This window comes from Barbatula barbatula (genome assembly GCF_947034865.1).
Source record: "Barbatula barbatula genome assembly, chromosome: 17".
NCBI classification, from domain to species: Eukaryota; Metazoa; Chordata; class Actinopteri; order Cypriniformes; family Nemacheilidae; genus Barbatula; species Barbatula barbatula.
Genome location: NC_136780.1, coordinates 4,157,426 through 4,173,109, shown reverse-complemented (window position 1 = coordinate 4,173,109; position 15,684 = coordinate 4,157,426). Strand labels below are relative to the sequence as shown.

General features: G+C 36.8%; 2 protein-coding genes across 3 annotated transcripts; both read left to right on the top strand.

The window, feature by feature from the left end:
* Positions 1 to 268: 268 nt before the first annotated feature.
* Positions 269 to 7,141, top strand: LOC306906788 (interleukin-17 receptor D). The gene is made up of 12 exons (XM_079478438.1): positions 269 to 496; positions 1,316 to 1,400; positions 2,543 to 2,701; positions 2,993 to 3,111; positions 3,232 to 3,355; positions 3,456 to 3,494; positions 3,620 to 3,765; positions 3,865 to 3,939; positions 4,282 to 4,348; positions 4,527 to 4,673; positions 5,473 to 5,642; positions 5,813 to 7,141. The coding sequence occupies exons 1-12, from the start codon at positions 380 to 382 to the stop codon at positions 6,296 to 6,298; spliced, it is 1,734 nt and encodes a 577-aa protein (XP_079334564.1). The 5' UTR covers positions 269 to 379; the 3' UTR covers positions 6,299 to 7,141.
* Positions 7,142 to 8,101: 960 nt separating this feature from the next.
* Positions 8,102 to 15,515, top strand: sars1 (seryl-tRNA synthetase 1). Of its 2 annotated transcripts, none has more exons than XM_079478815.1 (11): positions 8,102 to 8,365; positions 9,239 to 9,309; positions 9,513 to 9,593; positions 9,762 to 9,920; positions 10,093 to 10,236; positions 10,431 to 10,586; positions 10,766 to 10,987; positions 11,365 to 11,494; positions 11,628 to 11,785; positions 11,872 to 12,001; positions 12,264 to 13,702. In XM_079478815.1, the coding sequence occupies exons 1-11, from the start codon at positions 8,230 to 8,232 to the stop codon at positions 12,416 to 12,418; spliced, it is 1,542 nt and encodes a 513-aa protein (XP_079334941.1). In that variant the 5' UTR covers positions 8,102 to 8,229; the 3' UTR covers positions 12,419 to 13,702. The 2 variants fall into 2 exon arrangements, with proteins under 2 accessions (XP_079334941.1, XP_079334942.1); XM_079478816.1 differs by lacking the exon at positions 12,264 to 13,702 and adding an exon at positions 15,211 to 15,515 and having other exon boundaries at positions 8,121 to 8,365.
* Positions 15,516 to 15,684: the final 169 nt, after the last annotated feature.

Below are 15,684 nucleotides of genomic sequence, written 5' to 3'. Positions count from 1 at the left end.
CTGAATAATTGTATGTACACAACTCTTGTTTTTGTGGGGTGTTGTTTTTGGCCATAGGTTACTATAGTCTATACACAGTGGTGTAAATGGATTATAATCATTATTCTGTTCACAGTTCTTTCTTCGGCCAGTAAATCAGGTTAAGCATACCTTGCTGCAGACCTATTTTGAAAGCTTCAGTTTGATGGGTCTTCCCTCAGGCCACCACACCCTTGCTTGGTGAATTCACCCAACCTTTCATTCTCCACCTCCTCCTCATAGTTTCCGCCCCCCTGCTTTATTTTGTCCCCAACGAGACCAGAGAAAGCATATGTGCTCTTAAGGACGTAGCTGTAAGAGGGTTTGAAGCAGGATTTTCGGGCAAGTAAATGGAAACAGTATGAGGCCACCCACACTGACAGCGGACCTGCTTGCGTTGGTCATTTTGTGTTTTGGAGCCAGTGTTGATCTAATGTCTTATAGACCTCAGAGCTGCACGCTTGAATGCATCCGACAGGTAAGACATCCACACGTCTAGATGTGTTGAGCTATAATGAGTTTCTTCATTAGTTTCTGATTTTTCCAATATTCCACTGTCAGTACAGTATAATTACGCAGAGATCACGGAAAATTTTGATTTTGTAATAATATATATTCTTCATGTCTTTACTTTTGCTTTCATGCACCGGTTTTTATTACACAAAAAAATGTGGCTGGAAAAACGTATAATATTGGTATTATTACGATATTTGTCTGAAATAGAAGTAATGCTTTCAGTCAAAGTAATATAACATTTTCTTTTTTTAGCAATGGATCAGACTCAAAATATGTGTAGCAAAGCAGAGAGAAAGAGTTCATAACCAATGTAGCTCTTAAGACAACATTTTACATAGCTACTGAATAATTTACATCTATCGTCTTATCATGATATCAATAATTATGGTTAATATGGTATTTTATGACTGCCCTAATCCCTAATGTGTCATAACAGTTTAGAAAACTACAAAAATAGATTTGTTATATTGCAGCATATAATGTAAAAACAATGATAACCTGGACTAGATACAGTACATAGACATACGGAGACATGATGGCACATTATGTGGTTATGCTTTCCTGTAGCTCAGTGGTTTTCCTGTTGCTCAGTGGTTTTCCTGTAGCTCAGTGGTTTTCCTGTAGCTCAGAATATTGCGTTAACAACGCAAGGTTGTGGGTTTGATCCCAGGGGGTTGCAGATACCTATTTAAAATGTATAGGATAACACAATGTAAATTGCTTTGGATAAAAGCGTCTGCCAAATCCCTAAATGTATATGTAAATGGTTATATATTTTCAGGGAGACCCAGAATGTGAATACTGCAGAATTACAGCAGATGATGTTCCGTTATCTACCAGCATTTCCTACACCAGCATATTTGGAAGTAAGTAAACGTTTAATCCAGCATCACAAGACTTTATAATCCAGTAAGTGAAATAAAGCTAATTCATTATTATTTACAGTGTAAAGTGTACGCAGTGTCATGATGTGTATTTACTTTACCAACAAAACCTCTTCCCAACACTTTTCCATGTTTTCTAATATAAGTACTAGCTACGTTTAGTGTTTTTTCTTTCAAAAAGAAACGTTATGAGAATGTTACAGTGGTGAGACCCACTTTCATAATGTTGCCTGGGGCTCCACAAACCTACTTGCCAGCCGTGCTTACATGTAACAGCTTTGTTTTATTGATCAAACTGTTTTTATCAATGGTGCACAAATTACCTTAAGATAAAATGCATTTGAACTCATGTATTTAACCTGCTGAAAATTTTTTATTTATTTATTTGCAGTAGTCTTTATTACTTTGAATGCGCTGGCAATACCAACCAGTGGATTTAGTTAAAAAATTGTAACCCCTCATGCATTATTTGGAGTTTATTATAAACTTTTATTTTGTAAACCGTGCACTGTATTACTAAAAGATAAAGCATTTAAAGAAAGACTATTTTAAATGTATTTTACTTTCAGAGTGATCGGTGTTGACTTGTCGTAAAGTTGAGTTGGTGGTATTAGTTTACTCATAATTGTTCGTCATATTTATGGGGAAAATGTCTGATGTAAGACCAAAACTCTGCCTCAGTTGAACTTCCTCCACTGTAGCTCTATCAAAACAAGATGTTGCACTATGTAATGGTTTGCAGCCATTCCAGCAAACGCTTCATTTATCTTGAACCAAATTGTAATCTAGATGCGTACATTTATGACATCATTGTTATAATTGTATGTTTTCCATAAGTTTGTCTGTTGAAGATCATGTGGCACATGATTTGTATTTTACGTTAGTTGGTTTTACAAAAAACTGTTCAACAAAAGACCCTTGTTTTACATTCCTTTAATACGCATGTGTCATACTGACGGTATACTGTAACTCTAAAGAAAGTAGTGGCCTTCAGGGAAGAAACTCCAGGTGTCCTTGCTTGAATTCTTCAGCACTGTTTACTTTTCTTCTTTAAAGCATAATGGATGTTTTATATCTCATGATGAGATCACCCAATTATTTGATTTATTTCTCTCCTTGGCCAGGTTGTGTTCCTTGGCCCTGTCACTCTTTTCTAGGCCAGGACAACCCTGAAGTCTGTCTGCATTATGTTGATGCACCGCGCAATATTCAGATTGAGTTCGAAAACAAACAAGATCCGACATTTGACGCCATTACGGTGTCATGGATCCCAAGCCAATACGGTAAAGAAAGATTTACACTTTCAAACACTTCTCGTCCCATAGAAGAACCTTTTTTGTGGTTTCGTAAAGAACCTTTAACAGCAAAGAACCTTTACGCAAAACATTTCACAAAAGGCTCTTTGTGTTTGACTGAATGGTTCTTTGTGGAACCAAAAATTGTTCTTCTATGGCATTGCCGTAAAGAACCTTTCAAACACCAGTATTTTAAGGAGAGATAGTTGATTCAAACCTGACAAGAGTCACCCATTTCAGATAAAGGCATAAAAGTGAATCGATTCTTACTTGCTGCAGGTATCGCATTCTTACGTGGTTTCCAAGTCACACTACAGGCTCTTGGTGGATCTCAAATATTATGTCAACTGTTTCTCCTCCGTAATAACTTGTCCCTCACCCATGCACATTCCCAAAGGGTAAGTTCAAAAACAGTGAGTCAAATCTGTTAGAATTTGTTTCATTAAACAGTTGTAATTGTAACAGTTAGTTCATGAACAATATAAAATCTGGAATATATTTTCTCGATGCTTTTGTAGGTTTATTATTCAGACCCTTTTACACATCTGTCATTGGACACCAGATATGTAGTGACCGTCATGGCACTGCCCGTCCCTGAAGAGTGGCACGATTTTTATCAGAAGAAAGAGTTTTTTACACGCAGTAAGACGCCTCAATTCCTCTTTCAACTCAGTATTATACAAACCTGCTATTTAGTCAATTGCAAATTCATGACGTTCTCTTCCATCTGAAAACTTTTCAGCTTGTCCAGAAAAAAATGGCCTGGACGAGTGTAAAAAAGGTGAGCTTGAACTTTGTTACAATATCCGTATGCAATGAAATATTTTTTGGCACGGGTAGTCCGGGGCTAGTTGTAACAAACAGTTCTGTCCATCTGTGTTTATTTCTGTTCTTTAAATCATACAGACTGGTATCCTAGATATGTTGAAGTCCACCAGGAGAACCAAGACATTTTTGTGACCTTTAACCTTGCACCTGAGAACTTTAAAATCCGTCACTATTTCTCATCATGCTTTGAAGGCGGGCTTCGAAAATACACAAACATTGAACCAGTGCGTTTGATACACCTTTTAAAAAATAATACGATCAAAATGAATTGTGGTGCAAACATCACAAAATATTGTTAAAATGTTTTTTTGTCACTGTCCCAGGATTTAGTTAGAAACAAAACCCATCACACATATCGCTTACAGAATCTCAGAGCAGGTACAAACTACACCTGTGAGGTGAGTCTCTTTCTTCTTCTGTTTTGTATAACATACTGTAAGAATTAAATTGTCAATTACACGTAATAAAGTTTGATTTCTTAACCTTCGACAACTATCAACTGATTGTAGGTTTCAACAAAGTCAAAGTTAGATGTGCAATAGTTATTTTGACTGGAATAATCTTTTTTTATATTCAGCATAAACATACAGTACTAGAAAATTCTCCATAGTTTCACACTCTTTCACATGAATTCATTATTAATTGTAATCATTTAGTATCATGGCATACAGCATTTCAAGTTTCCATGTTATTCCCATCTGACCCATGGTCTATTCAAATATATATTTTGTCTCTTTCAGATTGCGGCTAAAGTCGTTGATGCTGTAAGGAAATCTTTTGTTGTTGTAGTTCAACAAAACTATAAAGGTATTAATCAATGAACATTAAAAAAACACGCTAAATTACATCTAAATTTATTTGACCTTCAATGACTCTTGGCTTTAGCAGGAAGCATGTAATGGCAGCGTGATGGAGCAACATGCCAGCAAACCATTTAAAGCTGTTTAAGACGTAATTGATGTGCTTTTTCCTCACTTGCGTTTAGAGCCGTTGACCTCACACTTCACAGAAAGATCTTTACTCATAGTCCTCACTTCTGTGGGAATCCTGCTCACTGCTACCGCAACGGTCATCTTCACTGTTCTCTACAAGAAAAGATTGAAGAAAGTGGTCAAGAACAAAATGAGACCAGGTTGAAAATTATTAATGCTCACTGTTATCACTATTATTTATTTATTATTATAAAAATAGTTCCTTGTGATGCCCTATTGAAAAAAAGGCAATTTAAACCATCGTAGAAATTCTAATGTATTTAATGGTTATAATTGTACTGGCTTCTTTTAGTATGAAACATAAAAGGATTTTGTTTTGGTGTAATGATAAACAGCTGATGATTCATAATGGTATTTATATACTTTTAGGATGTTTTGCATTTGTTTTCTCTGACAAGCATGACACAAAATTGAAGAATCATATTTTTTTCATGGAATATCCTAGTGTTTTTTATCCTAAATTACTTATTTTATCAGATTATTATTATTATTTATTTATTCATGTGCCCTCATAATCTTTGATAAAAACGGTGATACCCGGTGTGGAGCAATCCTTCACGATTGACTGCAAAATTGCATTCAAATCTGCCTCCGTTTTGTTTTCAACGTAAATTTTCCAATGATCCAATCAGTTCTCAATCTGGGAAATCAAGTCCCGCCCTATATTTCCTCTCACTTCTGAAGCCATTTCACTCATATGCATCACGATATGGATATACGATCGTTTCTTCCACTTCATGCCGACTTTAAGTATACGCTCGAGTTAGAATTACTGTAATTATGAACAAAACAAGATTCTACATACAATTAAAATCTAATGCAAAATCTATGGGCACACATGTAATGTCAAAATGTATCTACTGTATTATTTTTTAATTCTGTCATGAATTCAATGATCAATGATACATCTTGGAGCAATTGATATTTTCTATTTGTCAGATATTATTGAACAGCACTACGAAAAAAAGCTTGATGAAGGGTGTGTTTTACTGGAGCATAATACCCGCCCCCCTCGCCTCCTGATTTGCTACTCAAGAAATGATGGCTCCGCCCATGAGAAAGTCGTACTACAATTAGCTGCTTTTTTGCAAAAGCACATGGCCACACAGGTAAGTCATATCATGAAAACATTAAGCGAAATACACGTTCTAATCATAGGACATGATACTGAGGAGATGTTTTATTCACCAAGCCTTTATTAAGTTGCGGCTGGTTTTTGCTTATACCTTCGTTTTTTCTGAACAGTAATATATATTCATTCGATGATTTATTCTTTTAGGTGCATTTGGACCTGTGGGAGTCATTAAGCATTATGGAGGATGGCATTCTAGGCTGGCACTGCAGAAGATTAAATGAGTGTGACTTTGTGATGGTTATATGCTCCAGAGGTCTCCTTCAGAACCCCAAAAATCAAGATGAGGACCAGGACACTGATGAGAACACCACTTTAACCATGATCGCCATGATCGGACAGGAGATGTGCCGTGCCAAAGCGCTGGGGCAAGACCTCTCCAAATACATGGCTGCCATCTTTGAGTACTCGGAGGAATCTGATATACCAGCGGTACTGGGCCTTGCTTCAAGATACACCCTGACTGAGGACTTACATTTACTTTTTTCTCATCTTCACGGGGTGCCTTTGCAAAAACCCGGAGTTTACCTACAGGTGGAGAACATTTCAGAAAGTGTATACTTCAAACTTCCAGCCGGGGCTGCACTACAGCAGGCCATACAGGAGGCAAAAGTGCATATCTTGGATGAGTAGACAAAACCCTATAGACTTGTTGAAGGAGGAACCTGAGCCATGTTTAAGGACAAGGTTTTCACAGTCAGTGGCAACAAAATCTTTGGCCACTTTTGGAAACCAAATGGGAAGGATACTGATGTAATCTGGAAAGTATTGAGACATGTTAATGCTGCGATTACTTTCATTACATATCACAGTTGTATGTGTATTTATTATTGCATATATGTGTAGTTCTTATGTGCATGGATGTAAAACCAAATCATACGGATTGTTATAGTATTTTCCATGTAGAAGTTTTTTTTAATAATCACTATAAATGTCAAAACGATTTAGCAATTTAGCAATCGCTATAATGTTTAACATTTTTACCTTTGCTTCGAGCCGGCCTGAAATTAACTTTATCGTTTCTAAGATGTTTGCCTTTTGAAGGGAACTTACTTAGTTTTACAAAACACCTATAAAAGTAAATAATAATATTTATAATACAACGATCTTTAAAAATTAAAGTGTAACAAAGAAAACCATTGTTTTGTAGCATATCTTTGTTTCCAGTATTGGAGTTCCAGCTGCATTAACTCATGATAGTTCTCTAAAACGTTTATGAAAAAGTATTGTTCATGATGCTTTACAAACCAACCTTTTGTAACTTTTGATATTTTGTTTGACTGTAAAATCACATGCTGTTTATGAAAATAATATCATGCATATTCTCAAATGCAGTAAAAATGTTGATTTAATATGATACTTAGAAACAAAATCAAATGTATAGCACAACCTTTGTATTCATTTGTATGTCATTTTATATAATCAGTTAATCCACCTTTTATCTTTTCACAACAAAGTAAATACATCATAAATGTTATTGATTGTGAAATGATTTATGTCAACACCTGACCCATTGATACAGACTTTTCCACTTCTTTCAACTCGCACAGTAGACTGTATTAACTGAGACCAGCACTTATACTGTGTTGTCCTTGTTCTTATTACTTCTATTGTTCACCTCATTTGTAAGTCGATAAATTTTTTGGAACAGTCAAACCAGTTTTAAAGACACCAAGGATTAACTCTCAAAAGTGAGAGTGACTTTTTATTTTCATATAATATATTAATGTACAGCAAGAATGTTGTGGGTAAGATGATGGACATCACTGCATCAGTACCAGAAAGTGATATAATAAAGTGAAAATATATCTTACAGACTACATGATCCCAAATTACAGGGGCTCATGTATTTAAATAGGTTAAGACTGGCCTAAATACATCTTCAATTTATTTTAAAAATAGTCTTATAAAATGTAATATACATCAATCATGTATTTTTATTGTGCATTCCAATACCAATCAAACTGGAGTTGGTTGGTTCTGATTTAAGCCATAATAACTCAAAAAATACTGCAAACTAACACAATTAAACACAATAAAAAAAACAAGATTTTTGACAAATCCTTTAAAATTGAGTCTCATTTCAACATTTCAAATATCCGAGACACGGTAAATTGATATTAACAAAAACATTGGGGAAATGACTTATTTACAATTATTGATCTTATCATTTATTAGAAGTAACTAAGCACAGGAAAATGTTTTAGGTAAAAACTCAAGCTCTCTCTTTATACATTTAAAATACTTTTTCAACTAAATCAGGCCAAACATTAAATGTAACAAAATATGCCAAGTAGGATAAATAGTACTAAATTAAAATTTGTTCAAATATTATTTCATGAAATAGTAAAATATAAAACATACTGTACGTGTGACAGGACCCTATGGAGGTTACCAAGCAACGTCCATTTAAATTGATGAATATGTATTAGCTGTGCCTTTCTCATCATTTGATTGGTGACTTCGCAGTCGCAGTGACGCGTTGAGCCGGTCTCTAGCTCCTCCCCATATCTCTCATTTCTTTCCTTCCATCACCCACACTGCAGTGTACCCATCTAAGCACTATGGTGCTCGATTTAGACCTGTTTCGCACCGATAAAGGCGGCGATCCTGAACTCGTGAGGGAAGTCCAGAGGAAACGGTTCAAAGATGTGTCTCTGGTGGATAAACTCGTTGAGGCGGACACGGAGTGGAGAAAATGTGAGTAGCCGCTAATGCTAGCGTAACACATGGCACTTTATAAATGAAGATTTGAAACGTATCTGTTCGTAAAACTACATGCTGGATAGCAGAAAGTGCACTTTTATAAAACGGCATCGTATACTACTAACGTCACACATCTCAAGTGTGTCGATAACATAGAAACTCAGCATCGCCGGTTTGAGCACTGGAGTAGCATGGAAGTTAGCATCGAAGCTAACAGTTAACATATGCCGTTGACAGTGCGCTCAACCTTCTTCACAACATCTGCTAACACAAATATGTGTTTTTTGAGCCTATAATAAATTCAGGTCGGGTGTTATTCAGGGATCAGATATAGATGGATAGTGTGAATCGATTAAACGGGTGTCGCAGCATCACCCGGCTGGATCTGATGCAATCTCGAAGGTGGAGCTGTCGGTGATGTTACTCTGTCTCACTGCCATTGGCAATACTTTATAAAGGTTACGGTGAAACTCTTAAAATGATGTTATTACCCGGACCTTTGCATACGTGCATATCTAAATAAGTAGTTAACAAGAATTCATTTTTACGCACGCATTTACAAGATGCGAATCTCATTACGCATATACACTGGCTGGTAATGTTGTTAGGATGTTTCATACAACTTTATTCTGATGAAACTGGATCTGCTTTAGTACACTTCGAAATCACAACAAAGCTTTATTTTTGTGTTTCAATCTTCAATATTGGTGTTTTGGTAGGTAGGTGATGTCATTGTCACGTGACCTACTAATGAGAAATGAACTAATCCGTGACATTAGAATAAAGATCCAGTAATAAAAGTAAACATTTGAAGAGGGTTTTTAGACAACTTGACAACATGACAGTGTCATGCATCGTTCTTTCCAGGTCGCTTTACTGCAGATAACCTAAACAAAGCCAAGAATCTGTGCAGCAAAGCCATTGGTGAAAAAATGAAGGTATGTACGACATTACACGTTTGGAAACGTTTGTCTGGTTTTGTTCTGTAACAGCAAAGATTGAAAAAATTGCTTTGTTTGTTCCGCGGGACTTCTTTAGAGTTTAAGCAAGATGGGTTATTTAATCGATACGATTCAGATCCTCTGTTCAGCTCAGTATGACACTGATATGTCTTTGTTCTTATGATCCTTTTTTATTTTAGAAAAAAGAACCAGTTGGTGATGATGAAACTCTCCCAGAAGAAGCACAGAACCTTGAAGCCCTCACTGCAGACACACTATCAGTAAGCGATGCTGCATTTTACACATTTCATTTAGTACACTCATAGTTTCATTTTTGACATTTTTATTTCCTTAAGTTCTCTTGGTTTAGGGCATTACATAATAATATTTCATTTAGTTGAATACATGCTTACGTTGTAAATTCAGACCGTCCCTTCTGTCCCTCACAGCCCCTCACGGTGACTCAGATTAAGAAGGTACGGTTGTTGGTAGAAGAGGCTGTACAGAAGACAGACAGCGATCGGCTAAAGCTGGAGGCGGTGCGCTTCGAGTACCTGAGAGAGATCGGTAACCTCCTGCACCCCTCTGTGCCCATCAGCAACGATGAGGTGAGCTCCAGCCTTTATACATCATGGTTATAATTGAGGAAATGTTCAGTGTTCTTCCAAGGAACCTTTTTGAGAATATGTTGAACGTTAAACTCGAGGACTTCAGTATACTTCTTGTACATTTTCGATTCCAACTAATTATGTAGTGTTAATGTTGGGCCTCCTTTCTTAGGATGCTGATAATAAGGTGGAACGCACTTGGGGTGACTGCACGGTGCAGAAGAAGTACTCTCACGTGGACCTGGTTGTCATGGTGGATGGCTACGAAGGGGAAAAAGGAGCCATTGTTGCCGGAAGCAGAGGATATTTCCTCAAGGTTTGTTGACCTCTGTATATTTTGATTCATGTTTTTATTTGAGGTGTACATTATATCAGTTTGTGTGTTTCCTGGAAATGTGGGCACCAGATTTAACTGGTGAGTTGTTATCCATGTGCAGTAGTCATATTTACAAGCCCTCTAATGCGTGTTCTTACGGCTCTCAATTTCACGGTTCACTGTCCTTGTTTCAGGGGCCTTTAGTTTTCTTGGAGCAGGCTTTAATCAACTACGCGCTGAGAATCCTGTACAGCAAGGACTACAACATTCTCTACACACCCTTCTTCATGAGGAAAGAAGTCATGCAGGAGGTTGCTCAGCTGAGCCAGTTTGACGATGAACTCTACAAGGTTTGTCCCATATCTCCTGCTTTATCTGTTCAAATAATCTGACAATTGGATATTTACCTATCAAGTGTGTAAGTAGATCTTAAAAATAGTTTAATAAAGGTTTACGCCTATCAAGTTCATCAAGCAAGTCTTATTTTCATCACAGAAACAAAGCCTTTTCCTGTCATTTGATTGCTCAGGTGATTGGAAAGGGGAGCGAGAAATCAGACGACAATTCCGTGGATGAGAAGTACTTGATTGCCACATCAGAGCAGCCAATCGCAGCCTTCCTGAGGGATGAGTGGCTGAAGCCAGAGGACCTCCCCATGCGCTATGCCGGCCTCTCCACCTGCTTCAGACAGGAAGTGGGCTCTCACGGCAGAGACACACGTGGCATCTTCAGGGTCCACCAGTTTGAGAAGGTCTGTGAGTTTTAAGAGAGAAAATCCAGTTTGGATCTTTTTTTATATTTGTGACCTTTTAACACAAGATACTTTTTTGGCATTTTAAGTTACAATAGTGATAGCGAAGAGAGAAGACATGAAATCATATGGTAGGCTGAGCTTTGTGGTGCCCAAAGTGCAACATGTCACAAACTGGCACATAAACTCTTAAAACGTGTTTTTATTCCAATTAATTCATTGCTCAATAGACCTGAACTGGAAAATGTACTGCATAGTATACACATGCTTCAAGAGATCCAAGTCTTTAATTATCAGAACTGGGAACACTTTTCTAAATAAAATCATCTTGGAATTCAATGGCTCTAAACATAATCTCCGTTTCCATGATGTAACAGATCGAACAGTTTGCGTACTCCTCTCCTCATGATGACAAGTCCTGGGAGATGTTTGATGAGATGATTGGAACAGCTGAAAGTTTTTATCAGTCATTAGGAATTCCCTACCGCATCGTGAACATTGTGTCAGGTTTGTTTAGTTTACCACCTTTTTCCATTAAATGCGCCAGAACTGTATATGGTGCAAAACACCAAAAGCATTTCTCACAATGTAGCTGTACTATTCCAGGGTTCAATCAGATTGTTTCCTTTTCTTTCCACAGGTGCCTTGAACCATGCAGCTAGTAAAAAGCTGGATTTAGAAGCTTGGTTCCCAGGCTCCCAGGCCTTTAGAGAGCTTGTGTCCTGCTCAAACTGCACAGATTACCAGGCTCGCCGATTGCGTATTCGCTATGGTCAGACCAAAAAGATGATGGACAAGGTACAGTGACTAAGTTACATCTAAGTTGCATACGCATTCATTGTCTCAGGGTTGCTTGGTTAACCGATGTGTCTGTTCAAATAAAGGCGGAGTTTGTACACATGCTCAACGCAACTATGTGCGCGACCACACGTGTCATCTGTGCCATCTTGGAGAATTTTCAGACGGAGGAAGGTATTATTGTTCCAGAACCACTCAAGGCGTTCATGCCTCCAGGTGAGTACAGTTGAGGGAGCATAAAGATTTATAGTGTCAGAACATGCACAAACAAGACTTTATAACTGACACTTTGCATTTTGTCTTTGTTTAGCAGAGTTTGTTCGGTGTAGATTGATTTATAGTTGTGACCAACCCTGTGCCTTTGATATTATGGAATAATAATGCAATATTTTAAAAGGCTTGTTAACTGTGTACTTGCAACTGGCTTTTGGTGTCCTTGCTCGGCTGATGTGTCTCGTTATTTTACTCCATCTCTAAGGTTTAACAGAAATGATCAAGTTTGTAAAGCCAGCTCCTATCGACCAGGAGGCAACCAAGAAGCTGAAGAAACAGCAGGAAGGAGGAAAGAAGAAGAAAGGGGGAGATGCTGGTCTACAGAACAAAGTGGAGAACATGTCAGTCAACGACTCTTAGAGCCACCACTGCGATCCCAGCCAATCAAAACGGCTCTTCACAAACCCTCCATTTTTGTTTACCACCCTCCTATTTAATGTCATTGGCCAATAAAGCTGTCACTTCATTTTATCCTCTGACACTTCAGGGTTCTGTTGTGGCGATAGCAGTCTATCTGGGATTATAATTTCACATTTAGGATTTCATCTGGAGTAATTTCCAATCAGCTTCCTATAGGTGTGGGGTTGTTGAATTATTTCATTACAATGCATGGTGTTGAGACCGACATTTAGCCATTCGATCAGAATGCAGGCACTGTAATTTTCAGAGGCATTGTTAAGCGCAGTTTATTTCAAACAAGTTCAAATGGAACATGCATGAGTAAGAACAGTTCGTACTGCGATATACTGCATCGGGAGGGCGTTTCAACACATTCTGAATGATTTACTATTCCTATTGTTACAAACCTTAAAGTGATATAGAGCGAGCAGTTATGATTCAACTCCCTGCATTCTCTTGGGAGTTGTCTGTAAAACAGGGAGTGTGATTATATATACAGTACTTACTGACAACTCGTACCTGGCATGTCTAGCATGTCGGCATTTGCGAATAAACACACAACTAGAAAAATAATACATTGTCTGGTCACTAAAATATTCTTTGCTTCACATTAATTGAATGCTTTCACATTGCCTCAATTTTCATTCACGCAGCCTTTCTTATTCAGTCCCTACAATAATAATCTGTAATAGGAGATATAAATGTAAGCAGTTGAAAAGTTTGATTACAAAACGATTTTATTTATACATTTGTTGCAATTCGCAGAAGATGTTGCAGCATTGGGTGTTAAAATGAAAGAAGCCAAAGTAAAGGTAAAGGTTTCTATCGTGTCTTTGTTATTTTAACTTTGTAGAGTTTAGTAAAACGATTTAGGACCAGCAGAGTATTATGTTTTTCAAGTTAAATGCTAACACCAACTACACTATATCACAGCAGTTTTAAAACAATCTGTTTTGTGTTATTTTTACTGCTGGGGGTTCTGACATAATGAAATGATCACATAGAAAGGGGGGTTATAATCATAAAAGCCTGTTCTGGATCTGACATGAGGTTTGGAATGAAAAGACACTCAGTGTGACATCATTTTGTGGTGGAACCTCAAAACCTTTCACCCAAAAGAGATTTGGAGCTCAATTAAACCATTTCCAGAGAAAGTTGTATGCCGTACTAACTAGTTCCAAAAGGTATTTACTTTGTAGTCTTGTTACTGCAAGATTTCACCCATAAAAAAATATTAGAGTCTTTAAAACTTCGAAGTGATGTCTGTTTCTGTTCCAAATTTTTGTAAAAAAAAAAAGCAATAGCAAATAGAACAGTTGTATAACACTTGCAAATTACATTGACAAACAAAGCTCACATATATGTGACCCTTAATCACAAAACCAGTCTTAAGTAGCACGGGAACATTTTTAGTAAAAGTCAAAAATACATTGTGGGTCAAAATTATAGATTTTTCTTTTATGACAAAAATAATTAGGGTATTAAGTAAAGATCATGTTCCATGAAGATATTTTGTAAATTTTCAACCCCAAAATATATAAAAACCTTATTTTTTGTGAGGGGATGGCCTGCTACAGTGCCTCCGATTAACAACTTCAAAGGCGATTTTCTCAATATTTAGATTTTTTTGCACCCTTTACTTCCAGAGTTTCACACTCTTGTATCTCCACCAGATATAGTCCCATCTTAACAACCCATATATCAATAAAAAGCTTAACTATTCAGCTTTCAGTTGATGTAAAAATCTCAATTTAGAAAAATTTACCCATAAGACTGGTTTTGTTGTCCAGGGTCACACACATTTATATATATATATATATATATATATATGTTCCAGAGTTTCACACTCTTGTATCTCCACCAGATATAGTCCCATCTTAACAACCCATATATCAATAAAAAGCTTAACTATTCAGCTTTCAGTTGATGTAAAAATCTCAATTTAGAAAAATTTACCCATAAGACTGGTTTTGTTGTCCAGGGTCACACACATTTATATATATATATATATATATATATATATGTTCCAGAGTTTCACACTCTTGTATCTCCACCAGATATAGTCCCATCTTAACAACCCATATATCAATAAAAAGCTTAACTATTCAGCTTTCAGTTGATGTAAAAATCTCAATTTAGAAAAATTTACCCATAAGACTGGTTTTGTTGTCCAGGGTCACACACATTTATATATATATATATATATATATATATGTTCCAGAGTTTCACACTCTTGTATCTCCACCAGATATAGTCCCATCTTAACAACCCATATATCAATAAAAAGCTTAACTATTCAGCTTTCAGTTGATGTAAAAATCTCAATTTAGAAAAATTTACCCATAAGACTGGTTTTGTTGTCCAGGGTCACACACATTTATATATATATATATATATATATATATATATATATATATATGTATCTTGGAGAATTTTCAGACGGAGGAAGGTATTATTGTTCCAGAACCACTCAAGGCGTTCATGCCTCCAGGTGAGTACAGTTGAGGGAGCATAAAGTTTTATAGTGTCAGAACATGCACAAACAAGACTTTATAACTGACACTTTGCATTTTGTCTTTGTTTAGCAGAGTTTGTTCGGTGTAGATTGATTTATAGTTGTGACCAACCCTGTGCTTTTGATATTATGGAATAATAATGCAATATTTTAAAAGGCCTGTTAACTATGTACTTGCAACTGGCTTTTGGTGTCGTTACTCGGCTGATGTGTCTCGTTATTTTACTCCATCTCTAAGGTTTAACAGAAATGATCAAGTTTGTAAAGCCAGCTCCTATCGACCAGGAGGCAACCAAGAAGCTGAAGAAACAGCAGGAAGGAGGAAAGAAGAAGAAAGGGGGAGATGCTGGTCTACAGAACAAAGTGGAGAACATGTCAGTCAACGACTCTTAGAGCCACCACTGCGATCCCAGCCAATCAAAACGGCTCTTCACAAACCCTCCATTTTTGTTTACCACCCTCCTATTCAATGTCATTGGCCAATAAAGCTGTCACTTCATTTTATCCTCTGACACTTCAGGGTTCTGTGTGGCCATAGCAGTCTATCTGTAAACGCCAAACTAATAGGAAATATAATAAATATACAAAACACAAAATATATTTGATCATAATATGCATAACTATATTTATTCAAAACAGGCTTAAATAAAAAGAACAGTCTTTTACTGTATTTTGGATCAAATCAATACAGGCTCGGTGAACAGAAATGACA